The following is a 27,712-nucleotide window of genomic DNA, read 5'->3' as shown; positions in this document are numbered from 1 at the left end:
GCACCCTTCCTTTGCATGCCACCCCTCCCCCACCCTTCGTTAGGGTGGGTCGGCCATGTCCAGATGCTGGGCCCCCTCCCCCTCCCTTGCATGCCACCCCTCACTCCCTTCCCTCCCCTCATTCCCCTTCCATGCCACTCCTCCCCCTCCCCATGGCTTTCTCGTAGGAATTCATAAGCGTCCGATACCAGTGTCTTGACTCCTCCATTATAAAAGGAAGTCGCAATCACAGTCACTCTTCCCTTAAAGTTCAAATAATCGTTTCTGGAAAAAATCTGGGCATAATTGATCACACATCTTAAGTGAGAAGGTAATTGATGAAGAGCATCACGGCTGAATGTGACTGCGGGATTTTAGTTGTTTTGCAAGCATAATCAAAATGCAATGGTATAATCTTTTACCACTTGGACTAAGGCAGGCAGATGGAAAAAGGAGTTAAAAACTGATAATTAGAGTTCTGAATCTGGGGAGCATGACACCAGGGTCTCCTGTGACAGACATCTGTGGTTTAAGCTAAAAATATTTCCTTACTCTTGTTAAAAGTTATTACATGGCCTTTTGTTTTTGTAAAAAAAAAAAAAGCTAATCAACTAATTCCCTTGCTATTTCCTGCCCTATCTCCTAACATCACCGTTACCTCCACGCCCCCGTTCACACACGCTAAAAAGGAGGGGTGCGGAAATGCAGTTGTGGATTCAACCACTTGCCGCTTTTCAAAACAGAAAAAGGAGCTTTTAACCTGCTCCTTTGCAGTATCTGCTCTTAACTGATGATGCCCGTGCGGGAGAGCTGATTGAAAGCCGCATTTCGAGCTTCCTGCATGTGATAGCGCGCGTGAGACTGCTCTCTCTCCCATCACCCCATTCACAAGTCCAGGCGGAGCGCGCTGAGAACAGCCGCGTGTTTCGCGAGGCCTTTCTGACATTCACACGTGCATGCCAGCTGAGCGCCAGCGGGCTGCGAACCGTTTTCCCCCGTGGCACTCTCGAGTTCGCCTCCGGGGCCGGCCAGCGTGTTCCCCCCTCGGCCAGGCAGCCCCTCTCCGAGCGCTCAGGCTGGGTTTCTCTTGCGCCATACCACCAGCGCAAAAGAACCCGGCCTCCCCTCCCTGCCGCTGCCGGGTGGGACACGCCTTCTCCGGAGGAGAACAAAACAACCCCCCCGGGAGGGCTCGGCTGGCCAGGACAGCGCTAGTGGGAGCGAGCGAGCGAGCGAGGCGCGCAGAGCCAGGCACGAGGGGCGGCAGCAGCAGCAGCAGCAGCAGCGGCGCGCACAACAGCAGGCAGGTAAGCCACAACCCGGGGGCGCCCCCTTCAGCACAGCTGGGCTCGGGGGGGGGGCGTGTGGGGGGCCAAGGGCGCCATAGGGATCATGCTCTGCCGTTGGGAGGAGCCGCTGTGGAAGGACGCCGGGGATTTCCCGCCTTCTGCGTCCGCGGAAGCGCCTTCGGGTGTCCGCTAGCAAATTGGAAGCCAGCTGTCAGCTGCAGCTCTTGAACTGAGCAGGCACAACCACCCTGTGCGCATCTTGTCTCTCACGGGGAATTAACCCGGAATGAGGATCCGGACCATTTACGTGGTTACATCAAATGGAAACGAGTCCTGTTGGACTTTCTTAGTCGCGCATCGAACTGGTTTGAATTGAAGCCATGTTGACGCCTCCCTTTAACAGTGGATCGTGGCTATTCTTAAAAAAAATGCGTGCAGTGGCAATTCCAACCAAACAATGGCGGGGGGGAGGGGAAAATGTGTGTAGTAATTAGTCCTTATGGAATTAAGGAGTTGGTATTACTCAAAGTTAACACGGAATAAAAGTAGTTGCAGTCCGTTTTTTATTCTTATATTCAAATCTGGATTGTTCCTGAAGGCCTATAATTTTGAAAAGGGTGGAACCTCACTTTTTTGAGACATAGCACAAAATACAGCTTTAGCCATCATGATGCAATGTTCCAGAGAATTGTTGACAGGTTCTTTTAGGGATGAGGTTGGCCTCTCCTTTTCCACCCCATTTCTAACTGTAGTAGTGCAGAGCCATGAGAGTGTCAATGCACAGTGACAGTTCAAAGTAATTTGCTGTGCATATGGCAACAGATACTACTAGTCTGATGAAATCTTGTTGGCGTTCCACATTCAGTTGCAGAAACTAAACCTTTGTGTACATATACTCAATACATGAGTCATAACAAAAGTGAATTTCAAACTGTATTCAAGCAATATCTCAATTTCTGTTCCAATGGATAACTTTAGAAATTTCCATGAATTCAACAGGTGAAGCTGAATTTTGAGTTTATTTATTTATTTATTATTTCATTTTTATACCACCCTCCCCCGAAGGGCTCAGGGCGGTGTACAACATCAACAAACCATAAAAACAAAATACAAAGTTAAATTAAGACTTAAAATGCAGCATTCAATTATCAAAACTAATTCAGATTTAAAATAGATGGCATCCAGCTATTAAAACTCTTCTTAGAAAGAGGGACAGTGGGTCTCAAGAGTGTTTCTCAGAATGTTTTGCTATAATGAGTTGCTATAAAACCTCTGGATATTCGTTATCCTTTTTCAAGCCCATATATTTTATAATTGTAACCTGATGGAAAGCAATGTTTCACAATGAAAACTCTTCTTAATTTCAGACCTAATGCTGTTCTCTGTGTTCTGTTCTATTCTGAATAGAATCTGCTGGCACTTTGTCATGACTCATGTATTGAGTATATGTACACAAAGGTGTAGTTTCTGCAACAGTATCTTATATACACCTACCCTGCAAATATGGCATTCCACATTCAACACACAGTAGCATCTGAGGTAAATGATCTGCATAACAGAAAAAACGCTTCCTTTTCTTGGTTAACACCTTGAGGCAATTGTTTCTATAGTTGTAATGAATGATAAACTGCCAATTCCTTTAAATGACAGTTCCATCAGACAGAGCTGCAGCCTCACTTTCAAAAGAACTGAGCATGCTGGGTACCAGCAGAGTTCTTTGATAACAACCAGGTCTGATTGAAGAGATGTTAGGTGTAAGGATGTGACAAACTGCTGTTGCAATACACTTACATGGAATGGGTGCTGTTGACTTCCTAGTAAAGCTGGCAGCAAAACTTCCACTGATTTTAGCAAAGTTGAACCACTCCTTTTCCACCCTGCAGCTGTGCACTGCAGTTTGAGACATGGCAGCAATGGGGGTGGGGGGTGGGGACAGCCAGCCTAGTGTTGCACTTAGTGGTAGCAAGCTTACAGACCTGGTTTCCTGTAATTTATTGATGTTTCCTTAGTTTCACAATCAGTAATGACACTACATCCGGAGACAAATAGTCACATTTTAGCATATACAGAAACTACAGAGGATCATGACATACCAATTTATTGGGGCTAGCTTGTCCGGTCCCCCTCCCACCAAGTGTTTGCTCAAAATATAGCAGCTTGTGTTAGAAATTAATTTAGCTACTCCTGGAAGGGAGAAATCCAAGTAGCATTTAAGTATATTCCAGAAAAATACTGGATCAGAGCAGGGTGTGGTGCTACTGCACGGAATTGTTATACTCTAGCTTAGTTGCAATACCTCCTCACTTAAGAATCTGCTGCTTAGTAGTAAAGAATGCCCATTTATGGTAAAGCATTATATTACTCAGAGTCTGATAATTATGAGTGTTTGTTTTGCTTCCCTAGCAGACCAACTGTGGAACCTCTAACCACTGCCTGTAGATCATGGCAAAACACTGACAGAAAATATGGCATGTCCTTTAAAGCACTTTTTTCTGCATAGAATGATTCATAGAGACTCTTTGTCTCTATCTATGGACAATTCTACGTCTAAGAAATAAGAACACTTGGTTGGTGTGCAAAGACTTGCCCAAAGCAGTAGTATAAATCCATTGCAGTCACGGGTGGCCCTTATTTTCCTAAGTGGCTTGGTTACCTGGTCCCAGATTACTCCTTATTATTCATAACATGCCCAGCCAAGGTTCTCCCAATCTGACTTTGATGGGAAGTGTCAGGAGTGCCGGGCCCACAGTTCTGATAAGGACTGTGGCGGAGTCAGGGGGAGGAGAAGGAGCTCAGACAGCCGAGGGATGTTATTTACCTGTGGGGGTGGTTCAATTTGGGTCAGGAAAATGGTGTGCGGGGGGGAAATAGAAATCTCTTAGAAATGAATGAATAAACTCCACTTTATCATCATTGTGTGTGTGTGTGTGTGGGGGGACTTTACCAGAATCATCACAACTTGATTCTGGAAGATGTGCTGCACCAGCAGGCCCACAATTCTAAGCCAAATCCACCTCTCCTTCGTGAGACAAACTCTTTCTCTCTGTTCCACAGGACTCTGCTCATACTCTTCTGTAAGGATATTCACATGACATCAGACATGTAGCAGCAATGGAGACATCCAGGGTGGCTTGTCCTGGGCGCCACCATTGCTGTCGTGGGGTGGGGGTGGGATGGGGCATGTTGGGGGTGGGGTGGGAGGGGGCACGGGCAGCTCATGCCCCGGGCGCAGTTCCCCCTCCCTTCGTCACTGCATGACCTGAGGCTATTTAGGTAGCTAAATCTTCAGCCATCTATCATTCATTAGAGCTCTAACTCACCAAGCCAGACTGCATTCCATTTGGAGAAAATATGTTGTGGTGTACTCTAGTGTCCCAGTAACATACATATCTTTCTGTACTAGAACAGCAGTTTAAACAGCAAAGGCTGAATTCCATCCAGAGTGAATGATAAAGGATGCAAAGTAATTGGGACCATACAGTCACTTGCGCATCAATTCTTGATGTTAATTCTCCCCCACTATCTTATTCTTTCTACTCCACCTTCAAGGGAAAATTTCCCCTCTGTCCATATGTCAAAAGCATTCCTTGGCCATCTGTTCTAGGTTCTTTGATACTCCACCCAATTAAGTCACACACACACAAAGCCTTTATTGGCATCATACAGTAAAACAATTTGTAACCAAAAACGTTTTACAACCAGAATAACATAGTTACAACTCAAATAACCATCATTTAATATAAAAATCTCCCTTAGCAGATGTGCCAATAATATCCAACAGAAACTTGGCAACTAATTCAGAAAAATCCTGATTTGATCCATCCAGGAAATACTTTATCCTTTGATCATCTGTCATATCTACATTAAAAGATGTAAACAATGGTTGATACTTATACCTTAAGCATTCCCTATTTGGACAGTGAAACATGATATGCTCTAGTGTTTCTACTTGTATGCTGTTGCAAGGGCATAATCTTTCGATCTTTGGTATTTTTTGGAATCGACCCTCGAGTAGAGCAGATGGCAAAATATTGAATCTTGCTAAAGAGAATGCACGTCTCAATCTAAAATTAATCATATAAAGTAAATAATGAGACATACAACCCTTTGCTTCAATTAGTGATTGATTTAGAGGTGAGCAAGTTGAATTTGCTGCTATTAAAGATCTTTGATAATCCCATTCAAGGAATTTTTCTTTTAACAATTTTTTTGCCTCTAAATAAGATAACATTGATATTTCATCCATAGATATGCCAATTTCTGTAATCTTATCAACTATTTTATCATGCCAGTTTGAAGTGTTAAGTTCAGAGAGCAGTAAGCATGTGAAACTGCCTGGCTTGGAATGATGGTGGATTTTTAACCAGTATATAGTTGCTCTAATCCAAGCCAAGGTAGTTAAGGAACATAGGCCTAGTTCAATGCGTAAGGCTGCATAAGACACGCAGTTGGGGAAACCCATAATCCTATGCAGAAATTTAGAGTGTAGAGTGTTTAGACTGGTGTTTTGGGCTAAGAAAAGGACTGGAAAGCCATAGAGTAGCTGCGGAACTACTTTTGCATTGGTTATACAATCATTTAACATCCTTGAAAAACAATCTAAATAACTTGATAAAGATAAAATCACAACAAAATCTAGAGTATGAATGGGAACGTCTATTTCGGGCCTTGAATTCCAAAGACCCTAAACAATTTTGGAGATGTGTTAATAAATCCCTCTTGTTGAAACAGGCCCCTCAATATTGTATCTCTCCGGAAACATGGTTTGCCTACTTTAACCAAGTATTTAATGTTAGCAGCATACCAACGAGTGCAGACATCAATCCAGAAAACATCCCACACTGGCCGCCTGTATCTCCTCAAGAGATAAATTTCCTAATAAAAGATCTGAAATATGGCAAATCTCCAGGCCCTGATTTAATTACTTCTGAACTGATTAAATCCAACATAAGCTGGTGGTCACAACTCCTGTCTTCTGTTTTTACCCAGGTAAATTCAACAGGAAAAATACCAAAAAACATGGCTCGAAGCGATAATAGTTCCAATCTATAAACAAGGTGACTATCAGGACCCTGTTAACTATCGCCCCATCAGCCTGCTGTCTGTAGTGGGCAAATTATATGCCAGGTTTCTCCACCTTAAACTAAACAGGTGGATTCAAGAGCAAGAGGTCATAGGACACGAACAAATAGGTTTTTCCAAAGGAAAATCTACTTATGACCACGCAATAGTCCTGGCCCACCTTGCCCAAAAACAGTTAAAACAACGATCAGGCAAGCTCTATGTTGCTTTTTTAGACTTTAAAAAAAGCCTTTGATTCACTATCTAGAGACTTGTTATGGAAGAAAATGGAGGATTTGAACATCGACCCCAGACTGCTTTTTTTAATCAGGCAATTACACACCAACACCTCTTGCCGGGTAAAATGCACTCAGGAGGGGGCATTGACCAATAATATCTTAAGCAACAAAGGGGTGAAACAGGGGTGTATAATTGCTCCGACCTTGTTTAACATATACTTAAGGGACTTACCACTGGAACTTGGGGATATTGATGGACACAGCCCCAAACTGGGAAATACACATTTACCGGCGCTTCTTTATGCAGATGATACTATTATAATGTCATACACTAGGGTAGGCCTGTTACGTTCAATGAACAGATGCTACAGTTACTGTAAATTAAACAAGCTGGAACTTAACTTTGATAAATCAAAAGTTATGGTGTTTGCTAGATCATGGAAAAAACAACCCTGGAAAGTAGCGACAAAAGAAATTGAACCCAATTAAGTCTATATATGTCTTTATGAAAACTATTATTTCTTGAGCTCTCTTCTATAATATCCCAGTGATATTCTCTATTCTTCACATGATAACTGGTTTTCAGTTTCATTATCATTTTCCTGTTCTGTTCACCCACACAATGAACATGTACCTTTTAACATAAAAATAGATAAAATAACAAACTGTTTCAGGAAGTGGAATTTAAGTGGACAAATTCATTCACACTGGCTTGGATGGGGCAGTAAGTGAGTCATTAGGCCTCTTTTATTTACCAAATACAAGGTCAGAAGGTCTTTTGATGCTGCTTAAGAAAACCACCTATCTTGGCATTGTCCTGTAGCAGTCTACTTCTCCTTGGCCCTTTCCCCACTCACCTTTGCCCGAGGGTTGCTGCGAGCAATTCCCGGCGCGCGCAATTCCTGGTGCGCGCCCTGGCTTCCCCACGACCCCGCACTCTGCACGGGGTCATCAAAAGGCGCCATTTCAAAAGGTGCCAGGAATTACGCGCATCGAGGGGGCGCGAGAGAGGCAGCATCGGGGCGGCTGCGTTCTCGCCGCCCCTGAAGTGGGGAGGGCAGCTGGACCCCGCGCTACTTGAGGAGAGTAGCGCGGGGCTTAAGGTAAGTGGGGAAAGGGCCCTTGTTTCATGCTTGCAGTACCATGCAGTAGAATCTCAAGAAGACCTCTTGGGTGCTATAATGGCCAAGTAAAGGGAGTGTAAATGGCATTCAGAGTTGACCCACTGATCAGCTGCATTATAATTAAGGAGCTGAGGAAAGTACTAACAGTACAAAAAGCATTTTGTTGCTTAGATGTTACAAAATCACATGTTCAGTCTGCGTACACAAATGGACACATGCCCTGGATCCGCATTCAGTACTATTGAAGCCTCCATAGAACACATGTAGAAGACAAACAAAGAGGTGCATTGGAATGGTGGGGAGGGGGGAAATGTGCTTTTTTATTTAACCTGGGATCCTCTTTGGTGGTGTGATAGTCTGTAATTTTGCTGCAGAACACATATTTTGTATCCAGAAGATCCCAAGTTAAATCACCGGCATTTCTTTAAAGGATCTTGAATAGCCAGACTGCTGCTAAGAATACATCATATCAGGCTAGAATAGACCAGTAGTTTAAAGCAGTTCATATGCTCAGTGGGACAGTGAAAGATTACATGGCAATTAATTGTATTACATGAGCTTGAGAATGCTCCCTTTGTACCACTGGATAAGCTTCTAGTGGGCTCAGCCAATGTGTATCCTCCTACAGTGTTATAAAAACTGCTGCTCTGTAGTCTTGAATGCTTCATTCCCCTATGACAATGTGATACAGAAAGCAGTAGATACCCATTTCTAAATCATGTATGCTGGTCATTATTGTCTTTTCATTGTACAGATGAACATGGAAAATTCAAGAATTAAAAGCAATGGCGAAAAATCAAACACAAGCCTACTGCCTTACACAAAGTGGGGAAGTCCAAACACTTGCAATTTTCCACATTGTTTACGGGCATTGTGGGTAAGGTAGAAAAGTCACATTTCTAGTTTTTGAACAGCTGCTCAGTATCCAATCTTACTACCCTTGTTTTCTATCACCTTTGCAGCAAAGCGTTTTTATTCAAAGATAATTTCTTAAAAGTAAGATTTTGACCTTCAGATTAAATGGTAAAAAAATGAAAAATGATTGTTTGCTTAAGCCGTTTCCTGCTGAGTGCATATCTCTGATGTGCGTATTTGATTAATGGATGGAAAGTTAATTCAACATCTGACGCATTGTTATTGTTACTCTTATGGGGTTGTGCTTAATTACACCAGGACCTTGACAGTATTTTCAGGTGTTTCCTATCTATTAATTTCTAGCAAAGTCTTTCAAATATTTCTGAATTTCTGTCCTTTGGTTTCAGAGTCCTGAAGACTACACATTACACCGAATAGTGTCATTGCAGATTTAATAGCTTGACAAATAGGAAAACCATGTGTCTGTTATATTCAGAGATGCTTAATCAGCTTCATAATAACATCAAGTGAGAGGCTGGATCACAAGACTTTGCTTTATGTGATCTTGTTTAGTTCCAGGATGTGTATAATTTAAGCTCAAGTATCTCCTTGTCCCCTAAGGGCAGTGTGCATGTGGATTAAAAACCATGTGCAGTGTCAAATTAATGGTTTATGACACGAGTTATAATAGTATAAATCAGATTTTAGGCAGCTGGTATGCACTTAGGTCCTTTTGTTTCTTCTTCCAGATAATGGACAGAAGACTTATATGAATTCGAGTATCAGTTTCTCCAAATGGGTGATTAGTGCTTTTTAGATTGATGGGGGTTTTGTGCCTTTTTAATGCTGCTTTTCAGCAAAAAGCTTTCAAAACAATTCACAGGGAAAAAATTTTTGAACAGAAAAAAACTCTACACCCAAAAAAACTTGAAGGTCAGCAGGAACCATACATGAGAATCAGGTTCTAAAGTTAAGTTCTAACCCCAATTGTCCAGCAAAACAATGAGAAGAGATATGTGAAGCAGAAAGATGAAACTGCCTATTGGTCTATCAAGGTCCCCATTCACTGTCTACTCTGACTGGCAGGAACTCTCCTCAGACAGGGGCCCTGCTTTCACATCACTTACTACCTGATCCTTTTAGGTAGGAAGATGCTACGGATTGAACCTGGGGATGTTTGCATACGAAATTATCACTGAGCTTGGGCTGTTCTCCAAGAAATACTATGTAACACTACAATTTTGGACTAATTGTAGTGTTGGGACCATTTTTTTTTAGGGAACTCAAGTTGAATGCATTGGCTGATCTAGAAGTCTCAAAGATATGAGTGAAGTTGGCAGCATTTTTGATCAGTTGGGTACATGACCAGTTTGCTGTAATATACATGCCTTGAAGGAGATCTGTTTCTGCTTAAACCCTATTAGCTGCTTTAATGAAAGAAAATTCAGTCCCTGTAGTCATGTGTGAATATCTGATTTCTGACATGAACAACAGTTTCTAAACCGATTAATGGCCTTGGTGGAAGCTTGATTTATGGTTGTCTTTCAGTGTTCTTGTGCTGTATTGTTTTAGTGTTAAAATCAGTACAGGTGTTGGGGTCTCCCGATGCATACTTCTGTTGTTTGCATTGATAGCTGTCATTTCAAATCTTGTTTTTCTACACTTTCAAGTCTTTTACTTACTTCTCTCGACACAGAACAATTTCTTTTGCAGAGTGAAGCAGATATTCAAGACTGGTTGCCAGACTGACAAATGTAATACTCTTATCAGTGCAGCTCTAAGCAGAGTTGTACCCTACTAAGTCCAGTCGGGCCATGGAACTCTGTTTAGAATTGCAATTTACAAAATTGTTTAGTATCCTCACTATTAAAAGGCCTCAGTCTACTGTTGTCTTCCACTACGACAGATGATGACATGGACAGGTTTCCTGTATTAATTCTTGGAACATCTGAAAGGTCGATTTACTCCCCTAGACTTACTTCTAGTCATTCCAGTTAACACTCTATATGTTTAAAATTTAAACTTTGCAATCCTAAGCGGAGTTACACCTAAGCCCATTCAATTTCAAAGGTATAACCCTTCTTAGGATGGCACTGCCAGTTATCTAAATCTAGTTCAGTTATGCACTTCTTTGCAGTTACTGAGTTAGGATTTAGTGTGAGGTCATGTTGGTCTAAATGTAACTATGTTGTTCGATATCCTAGTCAGACAGCTCTGCAGGGTAGCATACTGAAGCCTCCCATTAACGTGATAACAGTTCCTCATTTTTAATTTCTAGTTGGCAGTGTTGATTCCATGGATTACTTATTCTAGTCACATGTTTTCTGTAGATACCTGACTTTGTCTCTGGTCAGCAGTTTTTAAAGACAGAATAAATGTCTGAACTTTCAAATAGTCAGGATTGAATGTTGCTATTTAGCATGCCTAAAATCTCTGCCAGCTATCAGCATTTCATCCTGTGTGTTTACAGCTTCTGATTCTTGAGCCAATGGTCTTCTTTAACCTATTTAATTTTGACATCAAGTCAAATTCTCTGATATGTTTATACAGTGCAGTTGTATCTGGCCCACCCAGGGTCCTGTTTTTTAAACTCTGCAAGCCTGCCTCTTTCAGATGCCACAAGTCAATTTTTTGTTACAGTTTTCACGGTATTTGTTTCTGTTTGGGATCGTCTTTGTGGAACATGGTTGCAATGTTCATTGGGTTGAATCCTGTAGCGACACATCACAGTTCTTTCCTATATTTCTCTCCTTCCTCTCTGTGTTGTACAGCCTTTAGTATAGCTTCTGTTGCCCATAAAACTCTCCTCATATTGCCCGAGTTTCTGTGACATCATGAAATGTTCATAACCATTCTAACTACACAGTATGAAGGTTTTTGATACCAGAATCTTTACATCGAGTGCTTTTAAGAAGGAACAGAAAAGTCCAGCTTAAAAATCTCACAGATTTCCCAAGAACAAGAGAGTTTACATGCTAATGATAGGGAAGGGTTGCACAGGCAAAGGGTGGCAAAGCCAAATTGGTATGTGGCTACTATCAGATTCACATTAATCAAATAAATCTTTGGGTCCAGATGTCTGACTTGTATTCCTACTCCCGGAACCAAGCCTGATAAATCAAGGGCATTATACAGTGAACATTTAACATTGATCTCACTTTCGGGAAGTATGGCGCATTCACTGCTAGTTCCACCTTCCTGTGGTTTTCCTAATTGTTTCTTAAGTAAGCACAGAATGCAATTGGCGTTGGGTCAGCTCTCATTGGGCAGATTCAATTTCAGCTTGGGATCACTGAAAACCTTGAACCTTGCTTCAACTCATAGTACACTGTGTTTTGTGCATGCTAATTACAGATTCATTCTCTGGCTTATAATGAATCTCCTCTCCATGATTAGTTTTGGTCAGACAATGCAAGCTTTCTTGGATTCTGCTTGCATCTTGAATGTGTTCTGTGTCAAGTACATGACAGGAATTTTCCATCTTCCAAGTGCCTTTTATGTGATATATCTGTCACAATTCAGGCAGCTTCTGTTGCAGTTCAGAGAGCCAGGAGATGCTCTGGGCTGTCAGACTGCAGCTGGGCTAGTAACAGTCCCAAAGATGAAATTCTGCCTAAATGCAGTTTACCCTAAGAAAAGTTGTGCATGCTGAAATCCTCTTTTTGGCTATAAGTGCTATGTGGGGGCTGATCATTATGGTTCTGGAGCCACAGTAGATTGGATTTGACCTGTGCAAATCTGCAGAAGTTGCATTAGTTTGGGATAAGTCCATAGTAACTATTGTACATCTGAAACAAACTGTTCTTTAGGGGCACTCCCTTTTATTGAAATCCTGGGCTGGCCTCCCTCCTGCATAGTTTACTGGGCTCCTGCCCCAACAGAAAAAAAAGAGAGAGACTCTGAGCCACATCTCCTTTTAAGGATATCCAAAAATCCCAGCTGGAATGATTTGGCAGTGAGGGAGGGAATTCAGAGCAAAAAAAGCTAATAGGCAAAATGCTGAGAAGGGGAATGATATGATGAGTGACAGCTGTTGAAAATACCCCAAGTGGGGATATTCTGATCCCAAGATAGCAAATCCTCCCCATTCCTGAGTCTAGTCCATAGTATTTGTTTTGAAGGGAAATTTCCTGAAATGGCTGAACTGCTCAGGCAAAATAATACCTTGGATCTTAGCCAGTGCATTTCAGGCTGGGTTTACAGTGCTCTATTGAGAAGGCAAGCTCGTGAGTCAGCGTGGGCTACTGTGCTTGGGGTGTGTGACTGAAAATAACGTTAGGCTGACAGTGGATGCACTCATGGATATTGAAGTGGAGTGCAAGAGGGGATTTCAGCAGATGCAGCTTATTGTGCAGGAATAGAGAGTGCCGAATCTGCTGGAATTCTCATTTCTACAGAAATGTTCAGGGCCTACAAGTTCTGTGCCTTGACATGAATAGGCCAGGCTAGCCCAATCATGTCAGATTTTGGAAACTAAACACGGTCTTCCCTGGCTAGTATTTAGATGGGAAACCACCAAGGAGGCCCAGGACTGCTAGGCAAAGGCTGGTAGTAGCAAACCATCTCTGAAGACTCTTGCCTTGAAAACCCTATGAGAGGGATCAGTAGAAGTTGGCTGCAACTTGACGGCCATTTTGACCACCACCACAAACTCTGTCCTTCTGTGCTCCTGATGCTTCAGCTGCTCTCATTCCTTCATGGCCTTTCTACTTGTTTTTTGTGAGCCCCAGCCTAGCCTGATCTCATCAGATCTCAAAAGCTAAGCAGGATCAGCCCTTGTTAGTATTTGGATAGGTGACTTCCAAGGAATTCCACGGTCATGACATGGAAGTAGGCAATGGCAGACCACCTCTGAAAGTCTCTTGCCTTGAAAACCCTACGCTTTAAGTGAGCTGTGACTTGACAGCACACACATATCTTGCCTTAACAAGCTGGCCAAGCTGGCAGGGGCTGATGGGAATTGTAGTCCATAACATCTGGAGTGCCAAAGGTTCGCCACCACTGTTCTAGGACTACTAGGCAAACTGAAAACCAGTAACTCTGCAAGTCCAGATTCTGAGGTTCAGTGCTTAAAAGAACTCAAAAGTGGATCTGTTGACCTACTATCTAGTATATGTGGCTAAAAGCTCTCTTCTGTTTTGTTTTTAAACGGAACAAGGCAGGCTGCAGGCACTCAACCTAGAGTCCCAGCTTATGTGATTTTGTCCTGTTCACTTTTGAGGGAGGAAGAAAGAAAGAAACAAATAGTGCAAATAAGGCCTCTGTAAAGTGTCTTATTTTTTCCTTACGGACACAAGGCTGCATTCCCATTCTTCCCCCATAGGGTTATTGATTTGGTAACTGACCTCATGCTTGGAGTCTGAGGTGTTTTTTTTACCTCCAGCTGGAGAGGTGTAAGGAATAGTCTGCCTGTGCTGCGTATGTCAGTTGGATTTATTACTCATTCAAGAGATGGTAATAGGGCAGGGCATCCTGTGCTTTCAAGCCATGCACTGCCTTCCTCATGTTCCTTATCTGATTTTCTTTAACTCTGACTCAATCTGTCTAACCACACCCATTATTTTATTACCTCTACCTCTTTTATGGGGAACTGGGTGGATTTATATGCACCTTGGAAAGCATCTGTTAGGGCAGTACTGATCTTGCACTCAGATCCCAGGAGTTTTGTGCATTTAATTGCTTGAAGGCAAACTGGTCCCATTGGCTCTGTTCCATTTTGCTGCATCCAAAGTAAAGGAAGAGGCTAGTTATTTTGCAGAAAACTTATGTCACATGATCCACTTTATCTTGAACACTTTCTGGATACCATGAGCCCCAGTTTTTTCAAAGACAAGTGAATGGAGGTTCCCAGTGACACCTTGCTTGTAAAATTCCTATGAAGGAGAAGTAGCAGCTCCCTCCCATTTTTCTCCTGTCTTTTGTGTACTCTCTCCTCCCTTACCCGCTCAAGTCCTGCTTGCTACAACAGGCACGACAGGCGAATAGGAAAAAGGACTTTGTAGGAGAACTCCTTCCTTATCTCCTGGATCTCTGAGGAGGTTTTAATTGCAACCTGGCACTCCAACATCTTTCCCCCAAGTCTTTATTTCACAAATACAAAAGTCATAAAATGGGAGTATCCATAGAAATCCATTATTTCAAACATGCCTGTACTTCACCCAAAGCAACAATGTCCATATTTTACAGAGGTGATGCCCTCTAGATCTTTTTTCCTTATCTAATAAATGTATCTTGCATTACAAAAGAAAAGACACATAGCATTTCATGTTATCTCACCATCTATGTCCTCTCCCTACTACATTCTGGGCACAGAAAATAGGGAGCCATATGAAGGAATACTTGAGACCAAATGGGATGCCAAAGAAATTCCGTCTCTCTATTTCATGCTTGTAGCTCACTAAATTCAGCAGCTCCATCATTTACTATTTTGTGATGTTTTACGACGTGCAGTCATATCTGTCATCATCTTCAACCTCTGTGTAAAGCCCTCAGGCCAAATTATTTGTAGTTCTGGGGTTGTCTATGTAGTTTCTTATCCAAATCTCCCCAGGATATGGTAGAGGTCCAGGATTGCTGATTGGCTGCTTTGTGTAAATGGGTAAGAGTGAATACATTAGAACAAAAGCTGGGAAAGACCAAAGTACTGCTGGTAGGGAGGGGTTCTGCTGATTCTTCCTCCCTCAGGTAAGGCCTTGGGGTTATACTGCATCAGTCATTCCTGTTGGAGAAACAAATTAATGTATCTGTAAAAATGTCTTCTTCAACTCAGCCTAGTCCAGAAGAGTTTCAGATTTCTGGAAAACCCAAGTTCAAATACCTACTCATGCCTTGAAAGACTGCTGGTTGATCTCCCACCCTAACCTGTCTCACAGGATTTTTGTGAGGATAAAATGGAAGAAAGGAGCATGGTATAAGCTGCTTTGAATCCCCAATGGGAAGAAAGGTGGGATACGAATGAATGTTTATATGTATGTGTACGAATACACATAAATAAACATGCATATATCTGTGTGTATACATAGACATAATTATATAAATATATAATACTTTTCTACCTCAATCACAGATCTGCAGTGTGGGAGGGTACTACCAGTTAAGTATTTGAGGCAACCTACTATCTGATCCTTTTCTTATTCCAGAGCTTACCTTCTGTTTGTGTTTTGAAATGCATTGGGGGTGGGTGGTTGCAGAAACAAAGAGGCAAAGAAAAGACAAACTAAAATAGAATTTGAATAGTGTGCACCTATCTTTAGGAACAAGTGCGTCCCCTTTTCAAGCTATAGGCTATACTGTAGGAGTTTGATGGCACACCAGAAAAACACACAAAACGTTATCTTTTTGCAGGATCTTGCAGGTTGATTCTTGTGCCCTAACAGTTTCCTTAATTGTTCTTATAGTAGTTCCTGCTTCAGTTCCATGGGTTTTTTTCCTGACTTAATTTGTCTCTTGGCAATGACATTTTTCCCACTTGTCCCCTTTGCAGGATGCCAAACTGGGGAGGAGGAAAAAAATGTGGCGTGTGCCAGAAAACCGTGTACTTTGCTGAAGAAGTACAGTGTGAAGGCAACAGTTTCCACAAATCCTGCTTTTTGTGCAGTGAGTATCTCAGTCCACAGGGCACCGCTGTTCTTTTCTGTTGTCGTGGAAGTGTTTGCAAAAGATTAACTGTGTTAGTCTGTTGTATCAAAGTAAAACAGAAAATCAAGTGGCGTCTTTAAGACTGACCAAGGTTATCTCAGCTTTGAATCCCCGCTTTGCCATGCAACTTTAGTGGGAAATCCTGGGCTAGTCTGAATCCTTCAGGGTCAGAGGCCTCTTCCATTTTGGGGGGTGGGGGTGGAATTGTCTTCTCAGTGAAAATGATGAGTCAGCATATCAGACACGTAACTGTTACACTTCTGTTTCTTTGCTCCTTTACAATGCTGGTTCCAGTCATTAACCACTACCCTGTAGCCTGGCCAGTTCACCTCTCACCACCTCCATCTGGTCATATCTAGGTGTTGGGCCTGCTTTTCCAGTCTGAGTTCTTCTCTCACGTCATTCAGCTTCTGAACTGTCCACTGCACCTTTTCTGTAGGGCTGAGGAGAAAGGGGGCTTACCTGCATCAGGTGGAAAAAGTTCCTTCTGTCTTCCCTCTGGCCCAGGGAAGTCACTGTTCAAGTCTCCAAAAGGTGCAGAAGTAAAAAAAATTTGGACAATTGTATTGTTATATATCGAAAAACTAGTGAAGATTAATATTGATTTAAATAATGACTTAATGTTCATGGGTGTAATGGAAGACAGAAGGGTGGATAAAAAATATAGTTATATGTATACAATAATGATTAAAGCAGCCCATGCAACAATAACCTTGGGCTGGAAAGAAAAGAAAAAAATTGACATTTCAGAAATGGCTAGAATATATCTGGGAACACTTGATATTTTCGATATATTAACCAAAAATAATATGTGGCAAGATAAACAGAATGAAATTTTGAAGATATGGATAATATACGTGGACTGGATGAAAGAAGCTCGAGTTAATGAAGAAATATGGGAGAAGAGGCTACAGAGAATGAACTTACTGCTGTTTGTGTGACAAAACTATGAGGAAGATGGAATGGGGGGGAGGGAGAAAAGGGGAAAATGTATTGTTTGAAAATGCACAAAGAAGGAAATTATTATAAACTGTAAAATTCAAATGATACAATAATTTTTTTAAAAAAGTCTCCAAAAGGTTTGGGGTTCTGAACCTGGTTCCAGTGCCCCTCCCACTGCTTTCAGTTGGGCTGGGACCTTTAATCCCTCTTCCCCCTGGCCACCCCTAGTACCTACTTCTTTGCTCCTACTTCTGAGCAGGCCATTCTTCTCAAGGAGGCCTTTTCTCCATAGGGAGTTAATTTTTCTTCTTGGCTGCTCTCCCTTGTTTTCACCAGACCAAATGAGTCTTCTCTCACCTCTGCAACTGGGCTGATGCCTTCCTTACGGCTGTGGCCATCCCTTCTCTCCTACAGGCAAGATGCCCCAGACTGTGACAGCCAGTCATATACTTTCAGACCTCATAGGGTTGTTGTGAAGATAAAATGGAGGACAGGAGAGCAATGTGAAGCACTCTGGGAAGGAAGTTGCTCCGGCTCTCTTTTTTTGATAGAGTGACTCGCTTGGTAGACAAAGGGAATGATGTTGATGTAGTATGCCTAGATTTTAGTAAAGCCTTTGCTAAGGCCCCCCATGACATTCTTGCAAGTAAGCTAGTAAAATTTGGACTGGATGATGCTACTATTAGATGGATTTGTAGTTGGTTGATTGACCAAACTCAAAGGGTGCTCATGAATTGCTCATCTTCATCCTGGAGAGAAGTGACACAGGGTTCTCTCCTGGGCCCAGTGCTATTCAATATTCAACAACCGATATAGGATGTGTGACAACTGACTTGACAACACTACAAGTGAAAGGGATCTGGGAGTCTTAGTAGACCACAAGCTGAACATGAGTCAGCAATGTGATGCAGCAGCCAAGAAAGCCAATGCAATTCTGGGATGCATCAATAGGGACGTAATAGTACCTCTCTATTCTGTACTGGTCAGACCTCTGTATTCAGTTCTGGTCACTCCAATTCAAGAAGGCTATTGACAAGTTGGAATGGGTCCAGAGGAGAGCGACCAAAATGGTAAAAGGTCTGGAATCCATGCCCTATGAGGAGAGACTTAGGGAACTGTGGATGTTTAGTTTGGCAAAGAGAACGTTAAGGGGTGACATGATAGCCATGTTTAAATATTTGAAAGAATATCATGTTGAAGAGGGATCTAGCTTGTTTTCTGCTGCTCCAGAGACTAGGGCAAGGAGTAATGGGTTCAAGGTGCAGGAAAAGAGATTCTATATAAACTTTAGGAGGAACTTCCTGACAGTTAGGGCTGTTCAGCAGTGGCATGCGCTTCCTCGGAGTGTAGTGGAGTCTCCTTCTTTGGAGGTTTTTAAACAGAGGCTGGATGGCCGTCTGTCTGGGGTACTTTGATTGTTCCTGCATGGCAGGAGGTTGGACTTGATAGCCCTTGTGGCCTCTTCCAACTCTATGATTCTATCACTCCTGTGTAATTGACAGCAGATAGCCAGACACTTACCACTGGCAGAAGTCTGTCTATCAAAGCTGAGATTTGCAGTCAGCCTCTTTAGCAGCTGGCGTTTTCATTTTTAATGAAAAGATTTTTCTTGTGTAGGGCTGTTCCATCCTAAATCCTACACTGATTTATCTTTGTATGAGTTCTTCATCTATCCTTGCCTCAAGTCTTTGTGTTCCCTTCTAACAATATCATGGAGCAGCAGTGGCGTAGGAGGTTAAGAGCTTGTGTATCTAATCTGGAGGAACCGGGTTTGATTCCCAGCTCTGCCGCCTGAGCTGTGGAGGCTTATCTGGAGAATTCAGATTAGCCTGTACACTCCCACACATGCCAGCTGGGTGACCTTGGGCTAGTCACAGCTTCTCAGAGCTCTCTCAGCCCCACCTACCTCACAGGGTGTTTGTTGTGAGGGGGGAAGGGCAAGGAGATTGTAAGCCCCTTTGAGTCTCCTGCAGGAGAGAAAGGGGGGATATAAATCCAAACTCTTCTCTTCTTCTTCTTCTTAATTCTTGTTTTGGGTCTTAGTAAAGTAAACAGTGACTAGTGAGAGGAAATGTGTCAGATATTTTGTGGCAGAGGCAGAACAAGGGGAAACGGCACCCAGGGCGCGCACGTGCCCTGCGCCCCTGCCGTGACACCGCCTGTCCTCGCCCCACCCCCTCCACAGCCCGGCTATGCCTCCACTGCGGCTCTGCCCAGGGCGTCGTGCTCCCATCCCCTGACCCCCCCGACTTCCCGTGGCCTCTACGCCACTGCTTTGTGGTGACCTGCTGATCTCTGAAAATACTGAAGAAACAGTCCCCTTTTAAAGGAGCTCTTTGGTCCTAGCTCAGCAGCTGCTCTGAAATTTAGCAGCGGGAAACCATGCCTTTTAATTGCAAGCATGGATGGTGGAAACAAGTTTCATACAGTCTGTACTTCTAATGTGTACCAGTTTCTGTCACCTCTGTCTACATCAATAAGAACCAAACTAGATGTGATGGGGACACCCACATTTCATCATTTATCTGACTGGTCCAGGCATGCACTATGACTACAAATGGTCCGTTTAAGAGAACGTCAGCATTTTGCATCAAAAGTGAACTGAGATGGGGTGAAAAGTATTGGAAGTAATGGATTGTAGCAAAGTCAGGTGGGCAAAGAAGATAGAGTCTCTTTCCCTGTGTGTTTTTTTTGTACAAAATTAGATACTTTCCCTAACCCTCAGTATATATGAATAAGGCAGACACAGTGGTTGACATAGGGGACTTCCCTAGCTCATCTGGTTTGGTTTCAATTAAACAATAAATGTGAAGTTCTCAAATGTCTGTGTATATAACACCTATTTCTTTCCAGTACTGGGATAAGAACATTCAGGTATGTGGCGTGTAGCCAGCAGCAGTTCTGAAATGTATTAGAAAAGTATGGGTTTGCACATTTTAAAAATCCTGTATAGTTTGTATATCTTCAGTAAATTCTCTTCAGTAAATGATGCAGCTGTAAGGGGAAGGAGGGAAAGCAATAATCTCTTACAACTTTCTAAAATGTGCCTAAGACAAAAAAGGGCCAAGAACCATTCATGCCTCCGGCAATAACATGGAAGGGTATTAGAACAAACCTCTGCGTTTATAGTGGGTTGATTTGTCTCAAGCTTGCAGCTTCTTATCTTTGCACACTGAATTTGCCATTTCTTACTGTTTTGATTGATTGTCAGTATGATAACCGTTTAAAGATGCGTATTTGGCCTTTCCAAAAACTGCACTGCCCAAGGCATACAACAAACAAGCATATCTAAACTGTGCAATCAGAGTGGGAGGCAAGATAGGATAAACTTATCACATTAGCTGCAAAAGGGAGCTTTGATTGTCAAAGGTTTATACTTGAAAATCTTGTTGGTTTTGAATCTGTCTACTGCCACTTTCTAAAATTGTCACATTACTCATTATGAACAACACTTTCCCCCTAATTTGGAGATACAGAGTGACTTACTGTAATTAAAACTATTCAAATGATAAAGGATATCAAGCTGTTTAACACAATAAAGGCAAAAATAAGAACTTCCCAGAATCTTCATAAATAATCCATTGTGAGGGCTTGACAAAACAGGAAAGGCTTAACTAAATTATGTTTTTTTTAAAAAATGTACATAACTGTAGATTTTAAACTATACAAAATGAGATGCAGACTCTGGTCTCTTATTGCACTGAAAAAATTCCTAAACTGATCAACTTTCCTGGACAGTTATTGCAAATGAACCTCATTCATGGCTGCCAACACTTACACTGGGCCCTCTTTCTGTCCCTTGAATACCAATTTGAACTGCAAATGATTATTAGGTGGTGAAGCTTTTCATGCGTAAAGTTAAATAACAGCTGCCCACTTCCACTTATTAAACCTCTCTTAAAAAGACATTGCTATTTTTTCCTGTCCAGTTGGTAATCTTGACCGCATTTTCTCTAACCAAGTATATATGAATAAGGCATTAGTGGTGAATCAGTTTTTGTTTCATTGGTTTTAAATTGACACCAACATAGTACATTAGAAGCCAAAAGTGTAAATCAGTGGTAGGAGGAAACAAAAACAAAAAAGACACCCAAACCAGATTCTTCTTTCAGCTAAATTGTTGTGAGATGGGCAGGCTTTTTTTTTTAGGTTTTTTTTTTTAGATCTGGTGACTGCATCACAACCTTGGAACTCAAGACCTGAATTCGAAAGGCATCATTTTTAACGTAAATAATTTGGTAGCAGCTTCACATTTGCAGATAAGGCTGGAGAAACCTTGTAAGAAGAGTGCAGGTGGACAGGACTGGAATGAAAGATAAATGCCAGAAAATGTCAAATGAAATCTCTTTGATCAAAACCAGTCCTCCTTGAGTTGGCTGAGTTGGCTTACTTAAGAGGCAATAAGACATACCTACTGAACTGGGTGAGACCTAAATGCAACAGATGTACAAGACATCTGTTCTGAGCAATCACAGAACTCCATTCCAGACTCGATACAGAAGTATTAGGTAATTCTGTTGGACAAGAGTTTTCAAACTGTCTCCCTTTCATAGCCACACATCTTGATTTCCTCCAGCTGTTAATTCTGACAGAAGCTAAGCCAGTCGAAAAAGAAAAGCACCATATTTGGGAATAAGAAGAGGAAGTGGAGCCTTTAGAGTCCCATATTTGGTAGCAAGGTAGAGGGCCGGTTGCTACTGTGGCATTCCTAGAGGAGCACGCAGTGTTTATTTTTGCATTCCTCAAGAGCAAGATGTTTTTCTTCTGGTAAAGAGGCATGCTGTCTTTTCCTGAGACTTTAAAGGTTGAGCATGACGCGGATTTATGCTGTTGGTTGTCACAAGATCACTCTTTTAAGGGATGTTTTTGAACTCAAGACTTTAAAAATAAGTACTTTGGAATTAGAAGAGACTGAAAATTAGAGGACAACTTTTGGCTGCTCAAAACCAGCTATAATGTTGATCTCTCTCACCCTTACTAGGCACCCCTTCTCATCTCACCTTCTGGGGCAATTAGAACTCCCTTAGGATGAACTATGTAACTGTGCCCAGGTTGTAACAGTATGCTTGCGTAGCCATGAGGACAGTAGCCCTGATCACAAGTTACAGTGAACATTTGTTCAAACTAAATAGTGTACATTTGATTTTTCTCTATATGGATGTTGATTGATTCATAAGTTACATCAGGTGCTGTTGAATGTGTGATTCAAACTTCACATTTATCCAGATGCTGGTATCCAATGTCATTTGTAAAATAATCAGGGGTTGGCTCTTTCCTACCAACAGATGTGAGCGTATTCACAGAAATGGTATGAATAGGGCTAACGTGACAATGCTGGACACAGATAATCCCAAAAATCTCCTTACAATCTTTCAGTGATTTGCTGAGAAGGTAAAGAATGACAATCTGTCTATACATCACGGTCTGCCCATGCATAAACTTTGCAAAGTGTGTACTTTTTAGACTGGCCAAGTTGTAAAGCCATTTTGTTTTCAATATTGTACCCTCTAGAGTATTGTATTTGATGGGCTAATTACTCAAGACTGACTGGATCTTTTAAATTATACCTATAAACCTAATCCCTTGCATTTTTAGTCTTTCTTTTTCTTTCTTTTTCTTTCTCTTCCTTATCTATAACTTGTTGCTTTTATGTATCCTGCCTGTCAGCTTTCCTTCATGAAAAAGTCACTATCTGAATTGGCCAGTGTATAAGAAATGAATGCAGTGTTATTGTAAACTGGAATGCAATTTAAGTAGTATTTAATTGACTCCCTAAGTACTCCCTAAGGTTTTAAGTGGCTACCCAAAAATCCTTTAAGCCCGCTTAAAACCAGGTCTGTTCTCTCAACTCACAAATAGTATTTGATTGCCTCTGTCCTATTTCTGCAGTGGTTTGTAAGAAGAACCTGGACAGCACAACAGTGGCTGTGCATGGAGAAGAGATCTACTGCAAGTCATGTTATGGCAAGAAGTATGGGCCAAAAGGCTATGGATTTGGACAGGGAGCAGGGACCTTAAGCATGGACAAGGGGGAAGGACTGGGGATCAAACCTGAACAGTGAGTTCTTTACCTTTTTTCTGCAACTTACTAAGAAAGGGATCCATTTAACCTGTCATAATTAGCACACAAGAGTTTTTATTTCATGCTCAATCACAAAGTAGAGCTACCACTGGTGTCTCTATAAGTCAAAGTTTGTGCTGACTCAAAACTGATTTTAAAATGAAAGTACAATTGTTTAGATAAAAATCCAGTTTAAAGCAAAAAAATGTGTTGGAATTCTTGCCGGTTTCCAAGTTAATTCTGGATCCCAAATGCCAGCTTGGAACTCAGCCCTAACATTGTATTAGGATGTAAGCCCACACAAGTTTGCTACAAGTTGCATAGGGTGGGAAGTAGTTTTTAAAGGACAGAAGAACTGGGTGGGAAAATTAGGCTGAACTTTTCCACTGCTTTTCTCCTTGCTGCATTTTTTCCACAGCTAGACTCCCAAGACCCGAAACAAGCTCCATTAGAAGACATCTGGTTGGGGTGGGTGAGGCAGGGTGGGGGATGGGGAGAATGTTTCTGAAAGCTACTTAAGGTTCGACCTTGAAAAGTGTATTCAGTCAGCCTGCAGCACCAGAAACACTGACATGAGAATTGAGCCCCAGATACCTTCTGTAGCCCATGCTGTTTTCACAGAAAATGGCTGGTCTGTATTCACTTCAGGCTCTTTGATGGCTACTGGTTGAGCATGTGATTAGGATTATCTTGCTGAGTCCAGGAGCCTCATCCAACTGAATCTCTGGATGCAAATAGATTCCATCATGGATGGAGCTTTGTTTGAGCTTCCACTCAGTAATGAAAGCCAAAGATCTCTCTTGACATGAACCACTCAGCTATGCTTCAGTACCCCAGTCACAGCCTGAACTGGCCCATCTGCAGCAGCTATATACATGCTCACATAATGATAGTTTCCCTGTCTGGATTCCACAGGCAACAACCTCATTATCCCACCAACAACCCCAATGCATCAAAGATAGCACAGAAAGTGGGAGGTGCTGATGGATGTCCCCGCTGTGGTCAGGCTGTGTATGCTGCTGAGAAGGTGGTTGGAGCTGGGAAGGTAAGGGCTTGGTGTTAAATGCTGGGGTGTCAGGCTAATTTGAGCTGGAATGCGGAAGTAAAACATAAACGAAATACAGGACTCACAGGTGAGTACCATTTTTTTTGGTCATCAAGTTGCTGTGGACTTAGGGCATCCATGTAGGGTGCAGAAAGAAGACAGTCTTGTGGCTACTGAGCATCTAACTAGCCACTGTGGCACCATCTTTTGTAAAACCTACTTCACCAGGTATAAGTACTGAGGAGGGTTGCAAGTGTATATATGTACTTAATTTTTATCATAGAAGTGACCTCTGAAACCCCTTGCAATAGATCATGGCTAAGGCAATATAACTGGGGGCAAATATATAGCATATAGGAGGTCAATAAACTCTTTCAATGTGAATAATTGAATAGCTGTTCCCTGTATTCTCCCTAGTCATGGCACAAAGCCTGTTTCCGATGTGCAAAGTGTGGAAAAAGCTTGGAGTCTACTACTTTGGCTGATAAGGATGGTGAAGTCTACTGCAAAGGTACGTATTTTAAGATACCTTGGTTAGGTTGGGTGATTATCTTTGCTAAGTCACCAGGCAGCTGCCAAATGGGATGCAGAGGCATAGAGTATTATTGGCCCGATCCAAAGAAAGGGCCCAATATACTTGTGGGAGCAGCACACGGCTGCACTGGTGGATTCGCCCCTCCTGGGGCACTTGCCCCAGCAGAGGGGCAACTTTGCTGTTATGCAGCCGTCATGACTCTCCCCAGTGCTGGGATGTGGTGCTGGATGCCACACCAGTGTCCCAAGGATCCTTTCATCACTGCCAGTGTAGCAAGGGTGGGCCAGGGGCATGGCCAGTGGAGGACCTGACATTAGTCAGTTCCCTTCCAGCCTTTGCCAGCATTACGCCGGCGGCCTAGACCTCAGACGTGCACTGCCCAAAAGGCAGTGTAAGTCCATTCAGCCCGATGAGGGCTTCTCGGCAACAGGGAGGCTTTTTTACTGTTCAAGCCTCCCCACGCCACCAGGAAGCCTCCATGGGAACGGTGGGGCTGGCACCGTGATCCACCGCAGCCAAGTTTGAAAGGGGCTGTCCATCCCTCTCCAAATGCTTTCAAATGGGTAAGAAGTAAAACTGAGGTGAAAGATGCTGTCAGGTTCTGTGAACATTAACTGGAGAACCTGAATTCCTGTTCTGCTCTCACCTGTGCTCTTGATCCCTTTCTTTCTGCTTCAGCGTGTCCCCTGAGAGATAATTTCTAATGAGATTTACATTCCACTCCTATGAAGTTACTCCAGGTGAAAGCCCATATAAATCACTAACACTGAAACACATTTTTATATCGACTTTGATACCTTTCATGTTTGAGGGCCAAACCACACCTGCTTCTCAGCTTATTTTTTTCAAAAATCTGCAGTGCATGACTGCCTTAACCTTTTTTCCTCTGATTTTTTTCCTGCTAAAAGCCCCCATCCCAGCAACTGCTGCAGATTGCAGCTTTAGGGTAAGAAAACGACATTGGGGGACATTTTATACATGTAGCAGGCATCATGTGGAGCAGTTTGACTCTGAAGCAGGAGGCCAAACCTGGAAGTATTTTTTTTTAAATTTCAGTGAGACTTATATGTCCTAAAAATGTTCTGGTTCCTCTATAAGTCTTAAAATATTCTGGTTCTTCTGTGACAACCACTCTTTGTACAAGTACTAATTGTTTCTCTCCACTTTTCCTCTTCTACAGGCTGCTATGCCAAGAACTTTGGACCCAAGGGCTTTGGCTTTGGGCAGGGAGCGGGAGCACTTGTCCATTCCCAGTAAGGGGGTGGATTAGTTGCTCTGAAATCTTTATTCCAGCAGTCAATGCTTTTATTAGTACTGAACTTACCCAGAAAAAACCTCTGAAAAACCGAGACCATTTCACCAGTCCTTGCAAATGTATTATTAATGCAATACCAGTACCTGCTGCTTTCCAGTGTTTTCTCTAGTCCACTTCTTTATTTGCTAGTTGGCCAAACAGGTATGACTCTATTCTATATGCTGTTTAAGACACTAAAAGGTTCCATGTTGCTGTGATTGGCTGGAACTCAACATAGATCATATCACAATAATTGCCTTCCTTAGCATAAATTCATGCTTATAGCCACAGTGGAAGCTATAACTGGCAAAGAGCAAAGTTGCAACTGTCTATAAAATGCTGCAATAGCGTCCACAAACATTTCCCTCCCCCCACTGGAAACAGACATGTACTGCTATATCAAACCACACGTTAACAGTCTTAACAAAAATTAACATGCAAAATATTGAAGCTGATTAAAAGTTGTTTTGGTGCACAAGAATTAAGAGCTGGAAAGGATTAAACAATTAGGTGTGCAAGAGGTATAGGCACAGAAGGTGAAAATATTTAAGCACATAAATAAAGTACACTTCTTAAGCTTACAGGAATGAATGGGGAAATTTTTTGTGTCTTTCATTTACTGCTACTGGGTTGATATATTCTGCAGTAGTCGCTGCTTTTGGTTTTTTTCCCCTCTTTGAGAGAATAGTGGCATTTAAAAACTCATGCTACAGCTGTCTTTTCCAGTGGTGTTGCTATCATTCCTAGAAGGCATGCAAGCCAGAAAGGAGTTGCTGCCTTTGATTCCATCTAGCTGTGGCTCTCCTACAGCTGCAGGAAACATTTAAAGATGCAAAAAACTAGTTTGCTTCTAATACATGCTTTGTCATCATTCCTGTCTGTGTCACTTCCTTGAGCAATGGAAATGCTTGATGAGGTCAGTTTCACTTTTCTTCTCCCAGTGCTGAGAAATAGATACTGTCTCCTCAGTCATGGAGAGGCTTCAGAAGTGAAAAAGCCCTGTCTGTTACCTTGAGTTGCTGGCACCTGAACTATCCTTTCCAAACCAAGGCTGCCTGCAAAACAGGATCCATCTTATTGGCAGCAAATGATTAACATACTAGAAGTATTAAGATAGTGATATTAAAAAATATTAAGCTAGTGATTAAACCAAACTACAGCATAGCATTAGCAGAGAAGAAATTAAAGAGGATTAGAATCTTCCTTTTAAATGCAGAAATTTTGTAATTGTAGAGAGTAATCTAAATAAATTTGTCCCAAGTATATTAACATCTTCAGTAATGTTATTACAATTACCTTCATGAGGCTTCAGGCAGGATGTGAGTTTTCTAGGTCTTGATGGCCTTGTTATTTTATTTTATTTTTTTAAAAGAGAACTTTCTCTAATGGTTTGTTTTCCAAATTAAAATGGGTCCATATAATGCTAAACCCTTCGGGTGTGAGCTAAGCACACACATCACTTCATTTAGGATATAATACGAATAGTGTTTTAATCTGAGATAATTAACATGGAATTAAATTAAAATTCTGTTCTCCACACAGCTGTTACAAGAATGTCAGAGACTGTAATAATACATTTTTACAATGTTTCTTGCATATATGAACCATTCAAAGATTATTATATATATTCAATAAAGCTGTTAACAAGAA

General features: G+C 42.0%; 1 protein-coding gene across 2 annotated transcripts; it reads left to right on the top strand.

Annotated features, from left to right (window-relative positions):
* Positions 1-1,074: 1,074 nt before the first annotated feature.
* Positions 1,075-27,712, top strand: CSRP1 (cysteine and glycine rich protein 1). Of its 2 annotated transcripts, none has more exons than XM_048497425.1 (6): positions 1,075-1,282; positions 16,031-16,143; positions 23,017-23,185; positions 24,104-24,233; positions 24,651-24,744; positions 25,949-27,712. In XM_048497425.1, the coding sequence occupies exons 2-6, from the start codon at positions 16,032-16,034 to the stop codon at positions 26,023-26,025; spliced, it is 582 nt and encodes a 193-aa protein (XP_048353382.1). In that variant the 5' UTR covers positions 1,075-1,282; position 16,031; the 3' UTR covers positions 26,026-27,712. The 2 variants fall into 2 exon arrangements, with proteins under 2 accessions (XP_048353382.1, XP_048353383.1); XM_048497426.1 differs by having other exon boundaries at positions 1,165-1,286.

Source organism: Sphaerodactylus townsendi, linkage group LG05 (assembly GCF_021028975.2).
Source record: "Sphaerodactylus townsendi isolate TG3544 linkage group LG05, MPM_Stown_v2.3, whole genome shotgun sequence".
NCBI lineage: Eukaryota > Metazoa > Chordata > Lepidosauria > Squamata > Sphaerodactylidae > Sphaerodactylus > Sphaerodactylus townsendi.
Note: the sequence above shows the minus strand (reverse complement) of the source record. Positions and strands in the feature narration are given on the sequence as shown.